We start from the raw sequence: 17,902 nt of genomic DNA, 5'->3' as shown, positions 1-17,902 counted from the left end.
AGTCCAAACCCTTTTGTCTCACCTCCTTACGTGTAGGGATAGACTCATACGACTCCCCCTCCATGCACGTAGACAAGTGCACGCCGGTCGAGGTTGCTTATCCACGTGCATCCGGACCTATCGCCGTCGGGTCCCGCAGCGGGACCCACGGGAAAAACTGCGGGCGAAGCTGGTAATCCGCCTGGCTAAGGCCACATTTAATCCCTCGTGTGGCCACGTAACCTGTCGCCATTGGACGACATGTGGATTCTGCACGTATCTACATTCAATGACGCCGACATGTCGGGCGTTTGTCTCGTGGCTTTTGTTTCGTGCACTTCGGAATTGGCCTCTTTCCGCAGTGTCACCTGTCACGGGTCATTGGTCACCATCGATGGATCCTGCATCCTCTCACATGCTTGATCATGGGAGCGCGATGGGGTACACCATAGATTTCAAGCGAGGACTAATTTGAGCCTCAATTTGAGACCTCATTGACTCTAACGAGAATAGAGGGTAAGAGATGACATACATGATTGATCAAACGCATCCTCATAGTACGCTTGCTTGTACCTTATTTTATGTTTTGTCTCAGGAATAAGAGGTTTGGTCAGCACAGGAATCGATTCTCGGGAGATTCCTTTCACACACATGCATACTGCTCACTTGACATAGTACATCACGCATTACTCAAAATATTAAATCGATATTATACATATCACTGTACAAGAAACATTCTTCCTTCCAAGTGTTCTGACATAAGCAAAAGCAGCTGCAGAAGTACTAAATCTAAATGTCGACATGCTTATACTAGCAAGTATTATTATTACCAGGAGAGCTTTATCAAATCAATTTATATAAGTAAATAGCTACTTGTTTTTTTTATATATTCTGAGAATATTATCAAATAATTGTTAAGAAGAAGAACGATGACTTAAACACCATCAGCCCCCTCTGGGGAAGTGAGTGTGGAAGATGAAAGAAGTGGGACGAAACCGCGCCCACCAAAAACAGGTCTCATATGCCTGTCATCAAACCTTCTCCATAAGTAGTGAATGGTCGAGGTGGGATGCATTATCAGCATGCCAAGGCTGCTCCTGGGATTTGCATGGCTGGTGTCATTGCTGCTGGTTCTGCAATTATCAGGAAATAGGATGTTAATATCTTCCAGGCTCGACAAGTGAGCGTCTTCGCCGTTTGTTGAAGTCCAGTTATGGCACAGCGCAGCTTTGATTAAAGGCTTTGTCACTGATCCAAAAACCTATTCAGATGGTCAGCTTCAAATTGATAGCAAAGTCGAAACAAAGTGCTATTAGGTTATCTCTACATATTATTGTCTAGTGTGACTATGAACTCATGAAGTCAAGAACAGAAAAGCATCAAACAATCAATATAGCACCTAGAAGATATAAGAAGTGGTTGGCAAGTACAAAAAAGTCAACATTTCTATATTGAAGAAGGTGATTTTTTTTTTTTAGATATTGAATATGATGCTTAGAGAAAATAATTTCTCAGAACTTTCAACTACCACATCTACGCATCTAGATCCACATATACACATAAGAAAAACTTGTTCATACTTCTTACAAGCTGCTCCAGTGGCCACATACGATGCAAGTACAAGCCGACGTCTATCTTTGTAAACAGACGTGCTTGAAACAATGCTTAATTATATATTCTACTATTAAGAGAAATTGATTCTTTCACAAAAAGTTGTTTGCTTATTAGCTGTTCAATTACATAGCTGCTCATACTAAGCATTTCGGAAGAAGAGCCACAGGAAATTTAAAAAGAAGATGTGCCACTATGGAATACAAGGAGTTTAAACGTGCATGTTGAACAAAAAATTTCATCAAAATATTGGACTGTAAGAGTTTGTTCACATTAGAGCTTTATATGTTCAATTTTAATCCATTTGTGTTTCCATGTCAAGACATGAGATAATATGGATTTTTATTGGATATTGAAGAAGATTATACCTGCCAAAAATTAGGTTCGATAATATTTTTATAGCTATGAGAAGAATCACAGCAACAGAATTGTTCTCGATTGGACCTGCAGTACTTCCAAAGTCAAAGAAGACATCATGGACAAGGTTCTCCCTTGCTAACGAGAGAGAACACTTCGTATGTACTCTTCCCGATGTAGGTTTATTCATTTTCTCCTTGATTTGTTCTCCTGTTTGCACCTATTTTCTTCTTTTTATACTTTATTTATCTCCCCCTTAGAAAGCCACTTATGTAGTTCATGTTATTTTCCCAATGAAAAAGAATTAGCAGGCTTGTTCAATTTCTCTATTAAAAGAAAGTAACATAAGATTTATAATCAAATTTGTCAAGGAAACCTATCATATTTTCTCGTATATATACAAAATATAAAAATTAGCTTCAATTGGTAAATCTAGCATTAATCATTTGATCAACTGGTGTTTAGAGAATGATGTCACTTGTTGACTAAATAGACAAATCAGAGACTAATGGTTACACCTTATCGTAGTTCATTGCCTCCACTATGTAAGAAAGAAGGAACAAAGAATCAATGGAGATGCAAGCAGTCTTTTGTTTTGACTTTTGAGTATGAATCTCTATTCAATTGACAGTGATCAGTAGTTCTATAGCCATTTTGATATGTCAAATCTCTTCAACACAAGGCCTAAATTGATTTCATCATCTGAACTCTGAAGAGTTAGTCAATGTTTCAGGAGTGAGAAGAACTATCATGTATTATTTCCTCTTCTTTGGTCCTTTATTTCCCAAAGTAGAACACCTTGCAGTCCTCCCACAACTGCTTTGATATTATTCAATATTCATGCTTAAATTTGTCCCATTTAGACAACAAAAGACGGAAAAAAAAATAATTTAGGTAACTTTACAATAACTATGACAGTATAAGCATGATAGACTAATCTAAGCAGAGGATTACTTCTTTTGTTGAACTAAGACCAAAATTAAAAATAGATAAAACTGATCAGACATCAAATTAGAAACTCTCATAAATGAATCATGGAAATTATATGGCAGGGTGATGTTGCAGGCATACCACAGTACTGAAGAGCACTACAACGATTGAATTAGTTATCATGAATGCTCCCTCTTTGGATGAACTTGTTGAAAACTACAACCAAAAAAGCAGGGTATGACTCAAGGAACCATCACCAAGTGAATGTAGAAAGTATAGTGATCAAGGCAAAACCTGGTTGTATGATAAAGCAATGGTGACAGAACCTCTCATTAAGCCAGCCCACCATATTACAAACTGAATGAAAGTTAACATTAGAAAGCATTTGAACAGTATCATATTCATGTTAAGTGATCAAATTAACGCATGGTAGATACCTGCTGCCGAAGGTCAATCTTAGCATCAGATGCATGTCTAAAAAAATTTGCAAAATTTGCTAATGAGAAGACAAATATAGCTCTTCCAACCATAACCAAAGCAAACAACGTTCCACTAGCAGCAACTGTTGTTCCTACACTGAGCAAAAAAGTGTGACAAATATGAGATTTTCCCAGAACATTTATATGGATGTCACTGAATTTTATACGACATAATGCATAAATGGTCACGAAGATGTTCCAAAAACAGGCTATGCAGCCACATATGCCACCGCATTAGTGCATGTGGTCATAAGCCTCCATCTTGGTTCGGTGCTGATATTTGGTCAACCAGGACCAGGGAGAAAGGAGAGGAGGGGAGGAGGAAGAGGCAGAGGAGTAGACTATTGGTAGCAGAAGGAAATGGTGACCTGGACGGGAGGAGATAGTAAACTACTGAGGCAAGGCGGTGGTGGCGGGATACGGTGGGGAGGAGTAGATGGTGGAAGAGGGAAGGGAAAGAGGGCACATGAAAGGAAGAGAAAAAGAAAGAGATGACATAGCTTCTTAATGTTTATATCCAAAAAATTTGAAACAAAATGTATTATTCAAACATTAGATATATTTTATTATGAGAAGCAGTATAAACTAGTACTATTGGAACACATTTCAGTAATTTCCCTACCTAGCATCACTTCTTTTCCACTTGTCAATGTCCAAAGCATCCATACCAACATAGAGAAATATGAAAGTTTCTGAAATGAATGACATTGCTGCAAATGCATGCCTGTGTCAGCATAACAAAAACAGAACTTAGGTTTCATGTATTTGCAGCACAAAAAAAGCTTATAAATGGATATGATGCAGAAATAATTATATTTCTAATGACCTTTTCATGGGAGATGCATGTGCAAAATAAATATGCAGAAGGCAAAGAAAATGCATTTCATTCTGCAAGTATAAATAAAGATGTTACAAAGAGTTGCACGGTCTCAGGATAAACAGATTATTGATAAGTATGTTTGAAATATACAGGTTTAGTAAATTAGTTTAACCTTAGTGTTTTATGCATTAAATAAGAACTTTATGTTAAATACAAGGTTCGTAATACTGTACCATACCGGTATTTTGACCTGGGCTCGGTACCGGTATGGTACGGTGTACCGAGCGGTACACTCAGGTGTATCGAGTACTGTAGCACTGATACAGTGCATTGCTACAGTGCACTACTGCAGTGCGGACCGGTACTGGGCGGTCCACGTACCGCTGGCCTGTCGGACCGGTACGTACCGCCCGTACCGAGCGGTACGATTCGGTATGGCAGACCTTGGTTAAATAAGTAATTTAGATGAACAATTAATTATTTTGTCTCAGGGGTGGGCCTGGTAAGATTGTTCCTTTGAGACCTAGATAATCAAATTTGAGTTGTGGAAACAACCTCTTTATATAAGATAAAGCTGCAAATATTTACTCTCCCATACCCAGCGTTGAGAGAAACCTAGTGTACTGGATTCATCCTTTAGTTGATGTTTTTCTTATTCTAAAGACATCTCAGATCTTTATAATTACTTCTAGTTACAATAACTGTACATCATGCATGAAGGGCAATTACCCAAGGCAATTCTTCAGCCATGAAGATGTTGTAAAGAAATGTGGGAAGTTGCTTATTTACCTCAAGCTAATACCAAATGATAGGATATGACCCTCCTATTGTGGAATCCTTCAATTTGAGGTGAATAGACCCCTCAAGGAAGAACAAGAGAAAACACAATATTTTTATAGTGCTATTAATGTCCCAAACTCCTAATCATGTTACCAATAGAAACATGTTCATGAATCTCTATTAGTTAATAAAATAATATGCTTAGATAATAATGTAAGAATAATTCTCAATTAACCATGCTGTTATCTTCTTATTTGGAGGTTTTCCTTTAACCATAACCAAAGGCAGAGCCAACAAACGTATCTATGCAGACTGTACAAATGTCCATGTGGGTTGCCTATACATTTTGTCTAGACTGCAAGTTTTAAAGCAGAACTGTTTGATTCCTTTTCCCTTCTTGATTAGGACAGATTTTATCTGTAAGTATTTCCATGCAACACTCCTGTCTGGTTCCACATTGAAAGTAAAAGGAGATTTTTGGCTATATAGTTGCAGACCTATTAAGTTAATGAGTCAACTATCTTATTAAGATGGATCTGGTCATGACAAATATAACAGAGTAGATATAGTATTAGGCATAGTGACAGCAAGGTTCGCTATACTGCCCGGTATGATTTGATCCAGGCTAGCACAAGTTTGGGTTCCGAATCTGAAATTAAGATCACTATGAGATGCAAATAGGTAAGGCGTATCATGGATAAAAGGCTAGAGATACATCATAATATGGAACTGCCACTGAGCAAGAGCCTCATGTATGGTATACTAAGGCTTAGTTATGGGCTAAGTTTAAGAACCTTTAGTAAGAGAGATTGTAACACCTCAGTTTGGTTTTATATTTGAAGTGGAAGGAGAATCGAGTTGATTTATAAGACTAGATACGCTTAATACTATTGATTTAAGTCCAAGCATTTTGGATCAAATGATTCAGTCCTATCAAGTTAATGGATTAGTAATCAATGCGATTGGATTGTGACCTCCCACACCAATCATCTAAAGAGCTGTAAACACATATCTTGAAATTAAGAAGTCCTCACGGCTTCTATCTTTTGAGGCTGGTTAGCTTGATTGACTTGAGAGGGATTCCGATTGGATCCAATCTATCCTGTAACATCTGACAAGCCACATAAGAATAAGATCTAATAAGTGACAATATCCTCTAATCGTGCGCTTTTAATATACTCTGGATCACTTCTTATCCATCGAAAACCATATTTGTCAAATGTACAGCCTTTGTGCAGCTTACTGCAAATATGTGTTCTACTTCTACATATTGGTAGTCCTTGTAGACCTTCACTTTGTCTTGTGAAATCAGATAGATACCTCTTGAAACTTCCAAAGCTTTGTCATATTGAACCTGTAGCTTTTGACCAATGTCTTTTGATCCAAGTGTCATGGAGATTTTATGCTTCACTTTTAACAGTATGTTTCATCATCCAAATATTCTTTCATTTGAACAAATAAATCTTTTCATTGCCCTATTTTAGAGAACCATCAAGACCAGAAAAAATAGGTTTAACACCTTGCATAGAAGATTGAAGTTTTAATTATGGTGCTTCAAATGATGATTCAGTTGAAATCTTAATGTACATCCCATGTGTTGCATATAATTTAATTCTGAGTTAGATTTCTAAACTGCAAGCATTATTTTACAGTCTTATCACATTCAACAAAGAATTCTATAAAATAAGTTTGATCAACTAATAAAGCAGTACTAAATAACAACTTATTCTCTCTTGCTTATATTGATCAGACATATACTACATACCAAGGATTTAAATCAACGTCCAATATCATTTAGGTGGATGACCGGTATGGTACCAATATAACAGGTGGAAGACAACCTACACTACCCGGTAGCAATCCAAAAATTGATAAAAAAGTTACCTACCGATACTGAACCTTTGTTGGATCATAAATACCAGTCAGTAAGCATCATACTCATCGCTATTTGAAACTATGCTATATACTATCTCATTTGTAAGTAATCACTAGTTTTCTCATGCCAAATCTGGATTAAGGGAACATGTAACCAATTTAGCATAATGAAGACTATGTTCAAATTGAGAACATCCTTTACCTAGTTGTTATTCTTGACCGTTCAGTAACATTATGCCATGTGTAGTGTGACATGATGATTCCACAGAAGAAGATGGTCAATATTCCACTGAGAGAAAGGAGCTGCCACATAAAAGAATACATCAGTTATGTTCTGGAAGAAACCAATAAATTGACCTGGGACAAAATATATCTAGGCAACATTAGGGTATATTACTTTAAAACTTTAAAGAATTAAAAAGGTAGAAATGTGAAGTGATTGAGTATGCTTTAGGTATATTATCTACATTAGCTGTATACCATCGTTACTATCTCTAGATCTAGTGCAGAAAAAAGCTTTTGCCAATGGCACAAATCATGATGCATATTGAGATCATAAGTTCATAACACAAAAACAATGAAATAGATGATGAAAGCAAAAAAGAGATTACACAGATAGGATAGTCACTGGATGACTGCTAGGAATAATGATTCTCCCTGGACTGACTAATGGAAGTTTCTAGAGTATATGCAAGACTAGTGATTTCTCAAAACTTCTCTCATTACTTTCTTCTATATTCACCAGCAGCTCTCATAATCCAGCAACACCTCCATTTATCTATCCTCTTCACCCAAGCATCCAAGATAGCGACCTTAAGGGTAATACTTTTTGTCCAAATCATATAAATTCACCTCGAGACTTTCTTAGCAAAAGATGTTTCAATGGTATGTGGCTGGTCAGTCATAAGGATCATTAGAGAATCCATAAGATCAATTTTCCATCTCTTTTTCCCTGAAATCTGCCATGAGGGGATTCTATTATCAAGAATTCAACTATATTATACTACATTGGATTGAAAAGCTTTAGAATAAGAATAAAGGCTTCCGATGAAAAATTGGAGTTTGAGAAGGAAGCAACAGAGGACTATTCTGAAGTATCCCATCTCCAAACAATTCTTTCACTCGTTCAAGATGTTAAATAGTTCCTAAAATTGCTGAAAATTGAGGTAAATTTATAACAGATGGACTGCAAACACGAGTGCATGACTTGATTCAAAATTTTTCTGATATCAGTAATTTCAAAAATTCAGAGGCAACTCCTACATACTCTGATTATAAAGGCCTATATCCTTGCTGCAAACAACCCAAAATCTGATTCATTCACCATTTCCGTAACAAATTCAGTGCCACACTTGAAGTCTGAAACTTACAGCTAATTATGCCTGTCCAATGAGAAATGAGATTCTCTATTTTCATTGTACAAATACGCAACGTTATCAGTGAACACTTAGCTTGGGCCATTTTAAAACCCTCCACAACACTTCTTCCAGATTGATAAGCATCCATCATTATTTCCCTGGAAAGCTGTATTTAACTCTTCTAAGTCAAAAAAAACCATAATTCTCTCTGATATTCATTCTTGCACCCTCTTGTACCTCCTGATTTCCACTTTTCCTTCCATGAAAAGATCTGAGTTCAACTGTCTTTAGAAGCCAATCAATTAGAACCAATTGAATGGAATGAAAACAATCATAAAATGAAGTAGTATGCTCAAAAGCACTGAATTAAGAAAAAAACAACTTTCATGCAGATAAAAGAGCCAAAATTTCCGCCATCAACCTAGTCTTGGAGTTATAAATTTATTGGCAACCAATTTGACATTTATCTGGTCTTAAGAGAAGGTCCAAATAGGTAATTGAAAAATTAACAAGACAATAGCCTAGGATAATAATTACAACCTTATTCTATCTCATGAAAGTTAATAGACCACAGATACAACTTCAAAGTGGAATAAGAAATGTCTCAAACTTATTAAAATGTCCCTTGAGTTGAACAAAAAAGCATGTAATATCTTTAAATTGAAGGAATCCAAATTCAAGCATGTTTCTAGCTGCCCTATTACTCTAATCACATTAGTTGCTCTACCCATGAGTAAAATTCTAGACTGTAGCAATACATGAAAATTGGGGAGAAACATCAAGGTATACAGTTTCGAATGATATCGCCCAGTACGGGTTTATTGTCGGGCCGGTACGTACCGGTTTATTGTTGGACCGGTATGTACCGGTTTATATATATATATATATATATATATATATATATATATATATATAAAGGCAACATCGCCTCGTTTTTCTAGGGTGACGTCGCACATTTTTTAAATATATATATATATATATATATATATATATATATATAGAGAGAGAGAGAGAGAGAGAGAGAGAGGCGACGTCACGCTCGCGTGGGGGAGAAGGGAGGCAACGTCGCCGAAGCAACATCATCGAATTTTTTTTTTACTTATATATATGTATATGTATATGTATATGTATACATATATATATATGTATACATATATATATGTATACATATATATATGTATACATATATATATATATATATACCGAACTGTATACCGCTCAGTATCCAGTACCGTACCATACTGAGAGAATGTCGAAACTTCGATACGATACGATATTTCAATCCTTGAGAAACACTATAACCATTCCTCAGCGCTCTAGTCACCTTCCATGTGAAGCATTCACCAGGTCAACCAACTTAAGGTGAGAAATGTTATCTATTTAGCTGATCCACATGGCTCTAAACCTTTGTGTTTAAGGACAAGAATGACACCCATTTGCTCATATTGAAGCTTTTTCAAGTCCACCTTATGAGCCAAATTTTATACTGCATTCTTAATACAAGATTATATGACATTATAGAAAATAAATAAAAAGAAACAAAACTACTCAAAACAGTAGAGAAGCCTTTTTTAATTGTTGATGTAGCTACTTTCAGCAATGCAAAGTAGAGTGTGTCATCTACTAAGGAACACCCTTCCATATACACGACTGTATATGCCTCCCATAACCATCAAGTGTCAAATAAAGACTTGAGAGTAAAGTAGATATTTCTAAGATTAATTGGAAACAGTAAATTATAAACCATGTATACCTCAGCAATCATATAAGAAAGATAAGCCAATAGCAGCATAATTGCAACTTCCCTGTTTGTAGAATGCCTACATAAAATCAAATACACCTCATTAACAAGTGAACCAACAGTGACTTCCTTGCAAGCGAAGAATGCGATATTTATAATACAATATTTTATTTCTTAAAAAATATCTGCACACAAACATGAAGAGTTTGGAGAAATAACTATGGATCTTGACACCCTTTTAAACTATCATGAGATGAGATCAGTCGAAAATTTAGGTTGAAAGTTGAAACAAGTTTCTTATTGTAACTAATACCTATAGTTGGATGACTAAAAAGTACAGAGTCAAAAATAAACAAAACTCTTAAAATAAGTAACATGATAGAATACGTAGAAACAACTTCCACCCAAGCATGAAATATCTAAACAAAAAGTGAAAAGGGTATGATCATGTGTGCATTTCCTTTTAATGAGACTAAAGGAATTTAACTAGCATTACTTTTGAACTTAAAAAATATAGTTTAGAGCAAATAAAGCAGTTATTATATATGGCTTAATGCAGTGATTGCAAAAGGCGCTCGCCTAGGCGCTCGGGTGAGGTGAGGCGAGGCGAGGCCCGAGCGCCTCGCTAATGTCCCAGGCGGCGCGCTTCAAACAGGCGCCGCCTGGGCGCTCGCCCGAGCCCAGGTACTGGGCGCTTCGGGCGAGCGCCTGGGTAAACCAAGGCGACCAAACCAGAATTTTAGGTCTGGTTCGGTCCTGGTTCGGTTGTTAGTTGGTTCAATCGAACCAACTAAACCGATATAACCCCAACCCTAACCCTAACCCTAACCCAACACTAACCTGCTGGCGCTCTCGATCCCGATCCCGATCGCGATCTCGATCTCGTCGCTCGCTGCCGCTGCTCCCGCTGCCGCTGCTCGCGCCTCCCGCGAGCCTTCCCGCTGCTCGCGCCTCCTGCGAGCCCTCCCGCGAGCCTTCCCGCTGCTCGCGCCTCCCTCGAGCCCTCCCACTGCTCACGCCTCCCGCGAGCCCTCCCGCTGCTCGCGCCTCCCGCGAGCCCTCTCGCCTCCTGCGAGCCCTCCCGCGAGCCTTCCCGCTGCTCGCGCCTCCCTCGAGGCCTCCCGCTGCTCGCGCCTTCCGCTCCCTTTTCCCTTTCCCGCTGCCGCTGCCGTCGCTCGCCGCTGCTGCTACCGCTGCCCCCGCTCGCCGCTGCTGCTGCCATCGCTCGCCGCTGCTTCCTCGTTTCTCCGTCAGCAGGTTTATACTATTAATGTGATTATATTTATTAATTATATTATATATTTTTATATTTTTATATTTTTATTTAAAATTTTAAATAATTATATTTATTAATTATATTTTATATTTTTATATTTTAGCGCCTCGCTTCGCTCGGGCGAGCGCCTAGCGCCTCGGGCGTTTTTGGACCTTGGCGCCTTTTGGCGCCTAGCGCTTTTTAAATCACTGGCTTAATGGATAATCCTCATTACCAGCAATAGATAAATCGGTATCATTGTGGATAATTTCAATGATTTTTTTCTGATAAGATCTAAAATACTAAAATCTAAAATTTATTCCTTTCATGGATTAAATGCTTGTTCCTAATTCTCATTAATACTGACTGGTACAACTACAGATATAGTATGAGAATTTGTCATATCCAAGAAATAGCCATAGTCCTTGCCGGATAGTTTTCAGTGGTTTTATCATTTAACATGCATATAATTATTCATAGGTTTTCATCTTTATATATTTCATTTTTGTCAAAGTGGAAGCAAGCAACCAGCACAGTGCAAAAGTGTTTGTCTACATCATCCATGCTAGCTAGCACCCATATCCATGGAGCTATGAATAATTCCATGATATGCAACCTAGGTATAATACTATGATGACATAACTCTACAAGCCTTTTCATCAGTAAAGAAGTGTTTCATCACAATAAATGACCTTTCCATATGTTCAGAAACGGCTACTAATATCCATCGCCAATTTTTTACACTTTCAAATCCAAACAATTGGGACACTAAGTTCAAAACAGATGCAACCCAAATGTAACGTAGCTAAATTCAGCTATTACTTTGTCTCTTCAATACACAATTTTACACATTTATGAACTGTAATGTGCTCTAAAAGCAGATAGATATCACCATGTCACATTACAGACCTTTTTTCAGCTAACATATGAAAGAGGACACTTCAAAATTCATGTTGTGCCATATATGACATGGTACCGGATAGAAATATTCACTAGATGTTTAAATAACAAGAGTTAATGATACATTTTGAATATTTTATCAATATATCATCACACAATAACTTGACCACTGTCTTTTGCTAACCATCAATCTACACAAAACCAATTAAGATGTACAATCATAGAGCTAGCCAAAAGTGCCATCTATAAAGTTATTGCCTAAACAAGAAACTAGCTTATCAACATAATCTGTTCATGACAATCTCCCTAAGCAGAACTCAGTTACCTAGTTTAGAAGTTCGTTTTGGTAATATGTATGCAACAATTATGCAAAACATGATAAAAGCGAGAAAAGAAAAAAACTTCGAATAAATTATATGAAATTATAAAAAATAATCAAAAACAGTTGTGCAAACACACTTCGTACAAGAAGAATCTAAAAAGAGAAGTTGCTAAACTAACCTTCCAAAGTACAATTTCTTTATGATATATGCACTCAGGAGTCCAATCTAAAAGGTACAAAGCACAAGTAATCTTAATAAGAATGACTGGTACTGGGAAGGGGAACTATCACAAAGCATGATCTCAAATAACTGATTGAAGAAACTACATTCCTCATGACTTGATAATATACATTCTATTTGAAATGTTAAGAAACTTCATTCTAAGAGTCAAGTCAGTTGCTATTTCTACATTATACAAAGATTAACACTGAGATAAATCATGCAATAACCTGGCGAGGACAAAACTGACTGGTACTGGGAAGGGGAACTATCACAAAGCATGATCTCAAATAACTGATTGAAGAAACTACATTCCTCATGACTTGATAATATACATTCTATTTGAAATGTTAAGAAACTTCATTCTAAGAGTCAAGTCAGTTGCTATTTCTACATTATACAAAGATTAACACTGAGATAAATCATGCAATAACCTGGCGAGGACAAAACTGAAATAGTTGCCAACACTTCTCAATGCCACATACATGAATTAACATATTAGTAATTTCATTTTGTAATTAAAACTTACCATTACTCCAAGCGCAGTGCTTGTAAAGAAGAGATAAAGAAAGGTTCCAAATAGCTTTATTGCAGTCATGGCTTTAACATGGCTGAGATTCAGTGATTGGACTGCATTGAAAAGTACAATTGAAGTAGCATCATTAGCAACTCCCTCCCCAAACACAAGACTGTAAAGTAGGGGTGTTTCATCTTGGTTGAGAACCTTTTATATTAAAAGGGAAAAGAAGAATTAGCTAGCAGAGGTAAAAGAAAGTTGTTGATTCATATATAGTAGTTGTACCTGTAATGTGCACACTGAGTCAGTGGCTGAGAATATAGCTCCAGTAGCTACAAGTGATTTAACTTCAAATGTTACAATGGAAAAGCAAACTAAATACAAAATGCAAATATAATCCAATAAGAAAATTACTTGAGACATACCTAGGTACTGTTGTATCTTCAAGGATGTAATGCCTATTTGCTTAAATAGAAAGTATGAACCTGTTAATTAAAATAAAATTATTATAATTTACATGAAAGAGTTTTGTAAGTCAGTTGCATTGCATAACAGTACTTGACGGTAAGGTGAGACAATCAAGAATGTAATTTTCACCATGCCTCTCGCCAATAACTTGTCATCAAGATGATGCTTGCTAGCCAGCCTAACACGGCATGTGGTTCATGCCAACTGTCACAAGCAAATGATGCATCTCATGTAGCCATAATATGGCACAACCAATATGATTGAAACTCACACCATTCTTGCAATTCAAAGCTAAAATTCTGTCTACATGAAATGCCATAAAACAAATACAAGTCATCTACTACTACAAATGGATATGAAACCCATGGTTAAATGTTAGTATAAACTAACTCAATTTCTGCAGAAGCAATTGCTACCAATAAAACAAGGAAGGTAATTCACAGGAAAAAAAAGGAAAAAAATCTTAATTTGCATAAATACCATATCGAGTTCTGTGGAGATTGTTCAGAACTTGACACTATGATAGACCAATCTATTGAATACTCTACCCTAGATGACACAACTGAAAGAACTGGTGATCGATGACAAAAGCATTATAATTTATAGCTGTTTCCAGAATGAAGTTCAATTGCAGAGATTACAATAACATGCTTCTATACACTGTTTTAGACATGAAGAAACAATTTAGTGCATGCACATGCCATATATCACTCTGTGGGTGCCTGAAACAGAGGGTTATAGATATTTTTAATACATAACTAAGAGTATTTCTACTGTATATAGCATCGCATCAATGTTCATTTCAGAAGTAAACCATTATACATATGGACAAAAATGCCCATAATAATTTCTCTACTTTTTCTAAGTTGTCCATGCCTCCTGTTTAGAATATTTCTGTCTCCTCTTCTTGTCATCCAATGCTCACTAGGAACAGGCCAAAAAACCAATTTCCTACTCCCAAGTTCATCTTCATTATACAACAGACTGGAAAATTAGTTGATGGGCACAAAAAAGGATAGAAACAATTATACTAACAGGTACTTGGCCTAAAGGCAAAGGAGTCAGTTGATGTTTTGAATGAGGTTTATTTGTAAGTTGGGTTATATTCCACCATTTTTTCCAATGGAGGCAAATAACAGAAGTGAAATGTGAATCATTAGGATATGTTGGTTTCTTCTTGATAATAGTGGAAATGCTATGGATGAGATGTAAACAAGCCATAATAATGGGATTTTTAGATAACACATCCATTGATTTAAAGTATGTACTCTAACATAAAACTACACTAATATATGGAGAAAAATGGTCTCCACTGATTGTTGGGTCTATGGCCTTTTGTGTCATACCTTTTCAAGATTTGTTCCATTGGAGATGTCTTACTAGAATTCCAAGATCGTGTCCATGTTTGATAGCTCATAGGTAATGCCAAAGAAATAATAAAAGTAAAGTATAATATAGGTTGTATTAGACAAAGAAGGTAATGTTAATATCAAATAGAAACAATAAAAAGGATGTACCCAGTGCACGAGGGGATGTACATTAAATAGAAACAATATGCAAATAAATTGTAGGTTCACAATGTTCCTTCATCTCTTCACATATAAATCAAAAAATGAAAATTGAGAGAGGGGATGTGCATTAATCATAAAATAACTGAGTTCCAGATTTAAGTTTGTTGACATTCTAAGAAACAACACTTCTTACCTGTGGAGATGATGCAAAAGGATATTAGTGTTCCTAGTACACCAAACAGTAGAATTGTTGAGAAATTTCGAAAAAATTGTTTTTTCTTGACCTGAAAACTGCACATAAATTGGGCTCAGATAAGGGAAGAAATTTGTCTAGAAAGAAAACTACCATGACACTGAAATTGGTATTTGCTTAATAACGCTTATGCAAGTAGCACACCTGAAAATTAAGTTATTTAACTTGTAAGATTAAGTAAACGATCTCAATCTCACCAATTCTGCATGTAGATAAAACTGTGCCTGTGTGAATAGTCACTTAAGAATCCCTCAAGTGCATGTAAATATAGTTCAGGACATGTCATATTGCACAAATAGAATTCAAATTCAAGCATGAATAAGTATATGTGCGACGATACACCCTGATTAAGTCTTTGCTCTTAACTAAGTCATATCACTTTGAAGAATCTTTTCTCTAGTTCATTGCTATCTTTTTTTGAAGCATTCACCACATCATTTTTCAGCCAAGTTTTTATGAAATTTAACTTTGACTCCACGATAAGGTTGCATGCCAAGTTTTTATGACTTGGGTGTCAAAGAGTAGGGTATTCACATATATTGCTAAGTATAATCTTGAGAAAAAATCCATTATTTTTAGTCTCATGCTCTTCTGCAGATACATGCTCTTAAACAGTGTTTTCCTTGGCATGTACACACCATTACGTGATCAGCTGCTGGCATGATGCATGTCATAACTCCGTGCCGTGCCATCAGTATGAATCTTGTCATCACTGTGCTGATAACAGCAAGTAGTGGCTTTTGAGAAAATTCCATTGCTTTTAGTCTCATGCTCTTCCATGAATACATGATTTAACCAACTGTTTTTACTTGCCATGCACTCACCATTGTGCCGATCAGCTGCTGACATGATGCATGCACCAAGTATATGCAATGCTATGAATCCTGTCATTACTGTGCTGACACCAGCATATAGTGGCTTTTTAGAAAAATAAATTGCTTTTTAGTCTCATGCTCTTTCACGAACATATGCTCTTAACCAAATGTTTTACTTGCCATGCACAAACCATTGTGCCAATTAGCTGCTGGCATGACACATGCCACAAGTATATGCAATGCCATCAGTATGAGTCCTGTCTCTGTGCTGACACCAGTATGAAGTGGTATTGAGAAGGGAGGATTAGAAAGAAAAGATAATTATTGAAGTATTATGTCATACGAGGGTGTACCACTGCTGACAGTGTATCAGCAGAGAATGTGCTGTCCCAAATTAAAAATTGTGCTCTCGGTTCTTCAGTTTCTTTCGGACTATGTTTTCACCATGAAGAAATTTACATCAATAGATAAAAATATACTTGTGCCTGATAATCATGAGTTATATATATATATATATATATATATATATATATATATATATATATATATATATAGCAGAAAGGAATGAGAAAATTGAGTAATTTCAGTAGAAATGATCATCTTTGGTTTTCTTTTATGCTCGTGTTGTTCTAATCTACCAATTAGAAGAATCAAATACTAAAGTAAGGGGAAATACCCGGCGTTGAAGATGATGGGAGGCAACAGATATATGAAGAACAGCTCCTCATCAAACGTGAGGATGCGGGACCTCTTCCATTTGGTAACCAACAGCATCACAAGACCAGCACACAAACCCTAAAAGAAAGAATGAGCTCATGAGCGTAAATAAAGCAGACCCCAAGCTACAAAGCCTCAGCTCTAAAACCAGGAGAGGAGAAGGGGACGGGAAGCCAAACCAGGAGGAGGGAGGCGATGGACTCGTTGGCCCAGCGACTGCCCTCGAGGAGGTGACCGATGACGAGACAGGCGCAGAGGAGGGCGACGAAGACGGTGATGGAGACCACGACCGAGGCGGTGGCCGCGGTCGTCGGGAGGTCGGAGGCGGGGAGGGAGAGCAGGGTCGAGGTGGCCATGGCAGTGGCTCTGCGATAGGCGTGATGGGAGGAGACTCGTGGTCTGTGGCCATGGGTTTGGCTTTTGCAGAGATCGATGAGAAGGACACGGCAAAGAGAGAAGGAATGGCAGGTCGAGAGTGCGATATATACTTACCTTTCGTCTCGTTTGAACGACCGTTCGTATTCATGGCTTACGGCCCTCTCCATCAAAAATAAAAACATAGATGATAGAAACATCGGGTAATGGATGAGAGGGTAGAGATTACCAGAGATAGAGACAGAGACAGACAACAAAGGATGAACATGAGTAAAATAAGAACAATAAATGGGTAATATTATCTTTCACAAAAAAACAAAATCCTCTTATCAAAATTTTTGAAAACGAGAGCATCAATTTCTCAAAAAGTAGAATTTTTATTTCCAAAATTTATCCATTGCAGATTACAATTCATCAATATCATCTGTTATTACGGGAATCTTAAAGTATCTCGTCGCTCTCCTCTACCAACTTTAGCTTAATTTGTCAATCCCATTATATCCATATTTCACAAATTTTAAATTAAATGTTACAGGTGGATCCCATTGCATTCATTCCCAACTTTGTACACTCAAACGGTGAGGTGCTTTAAGGTTCGTGCGGCACATCATGATATTCC

General features: G+C 37.0%; 1 protein-coding gene across 2 annotated transcripts; it reads right to left on the bottom strand.

Moving 5' to 3' along the window:
* Nucleotides 1-63: 63 nt before the first annotated feature.
* LOC135631214 (sodium/hydrogen exchanger 3-like) lies at nt 64-17,443 on the bottom strand. Of its 2 annotated transcripts, none has more exons than XM_065138695.1 (14): nt 17,088-17,441; nt 16,868-16,986; nt 15,317-15,414; nt 13,570-13,629; nt 13,430-13,476; nt 13,157-13,351; nt 12,587-12,633; nt 9,943-10,009; nt 7,034-7,134; nt 3,979-4,080; nt 3,315-3,453; nt 3,172-3,234; nt 3,019-3,093; nt 64-1,240 (listed from the first exon to the last, which is right to left on the bottom strand). In XM_065138695.1, exons 1-14 carry the CDS (start codon nt 17,262-17,264, stop codon nt 914-916), a joined length of 1,617 nt encoding a protein of 538 aa, XP_064994767.1. In that variant the 5' UTR covers nt 17,265-17,441; the 3' UTR covers nt 64-913. The 2 variants fall into 2 exon arrangements, with proteins under 2 accessions (XP_064994767.1, XP_064994768.1); XM_065138696.1 differs by having other exon boundaries at nt 1,088-1,227; nt 17,088-17,443.
* Between the last annotated feature and the right edge of the window lie 459 nt (nt 17,444-17,902).

The sequence above is a fragment of the Musa acuminata genome, chromosome BXJ3-2, assembly GCF_036884655.1.
Source record: "Musa acuminata AAA Group cultivar baxijiao chromosome BXJ3-2, Cavendish_Baxijiao_AAA, whole genome shotgun sequence".
Taxonomy (NCBI): domain Eukaryota; kingdom Viridiplantae; phylum Streptophyta; class Magnoliopsida; order Zingiberales; family Musaceae; genus Musa; species Musa acuminata.
The sequence above is the reverse complement of the archived record's forward strand: the minus strand, read 5'-3'. Positions and strand labels throughout refer to the sequence as shown.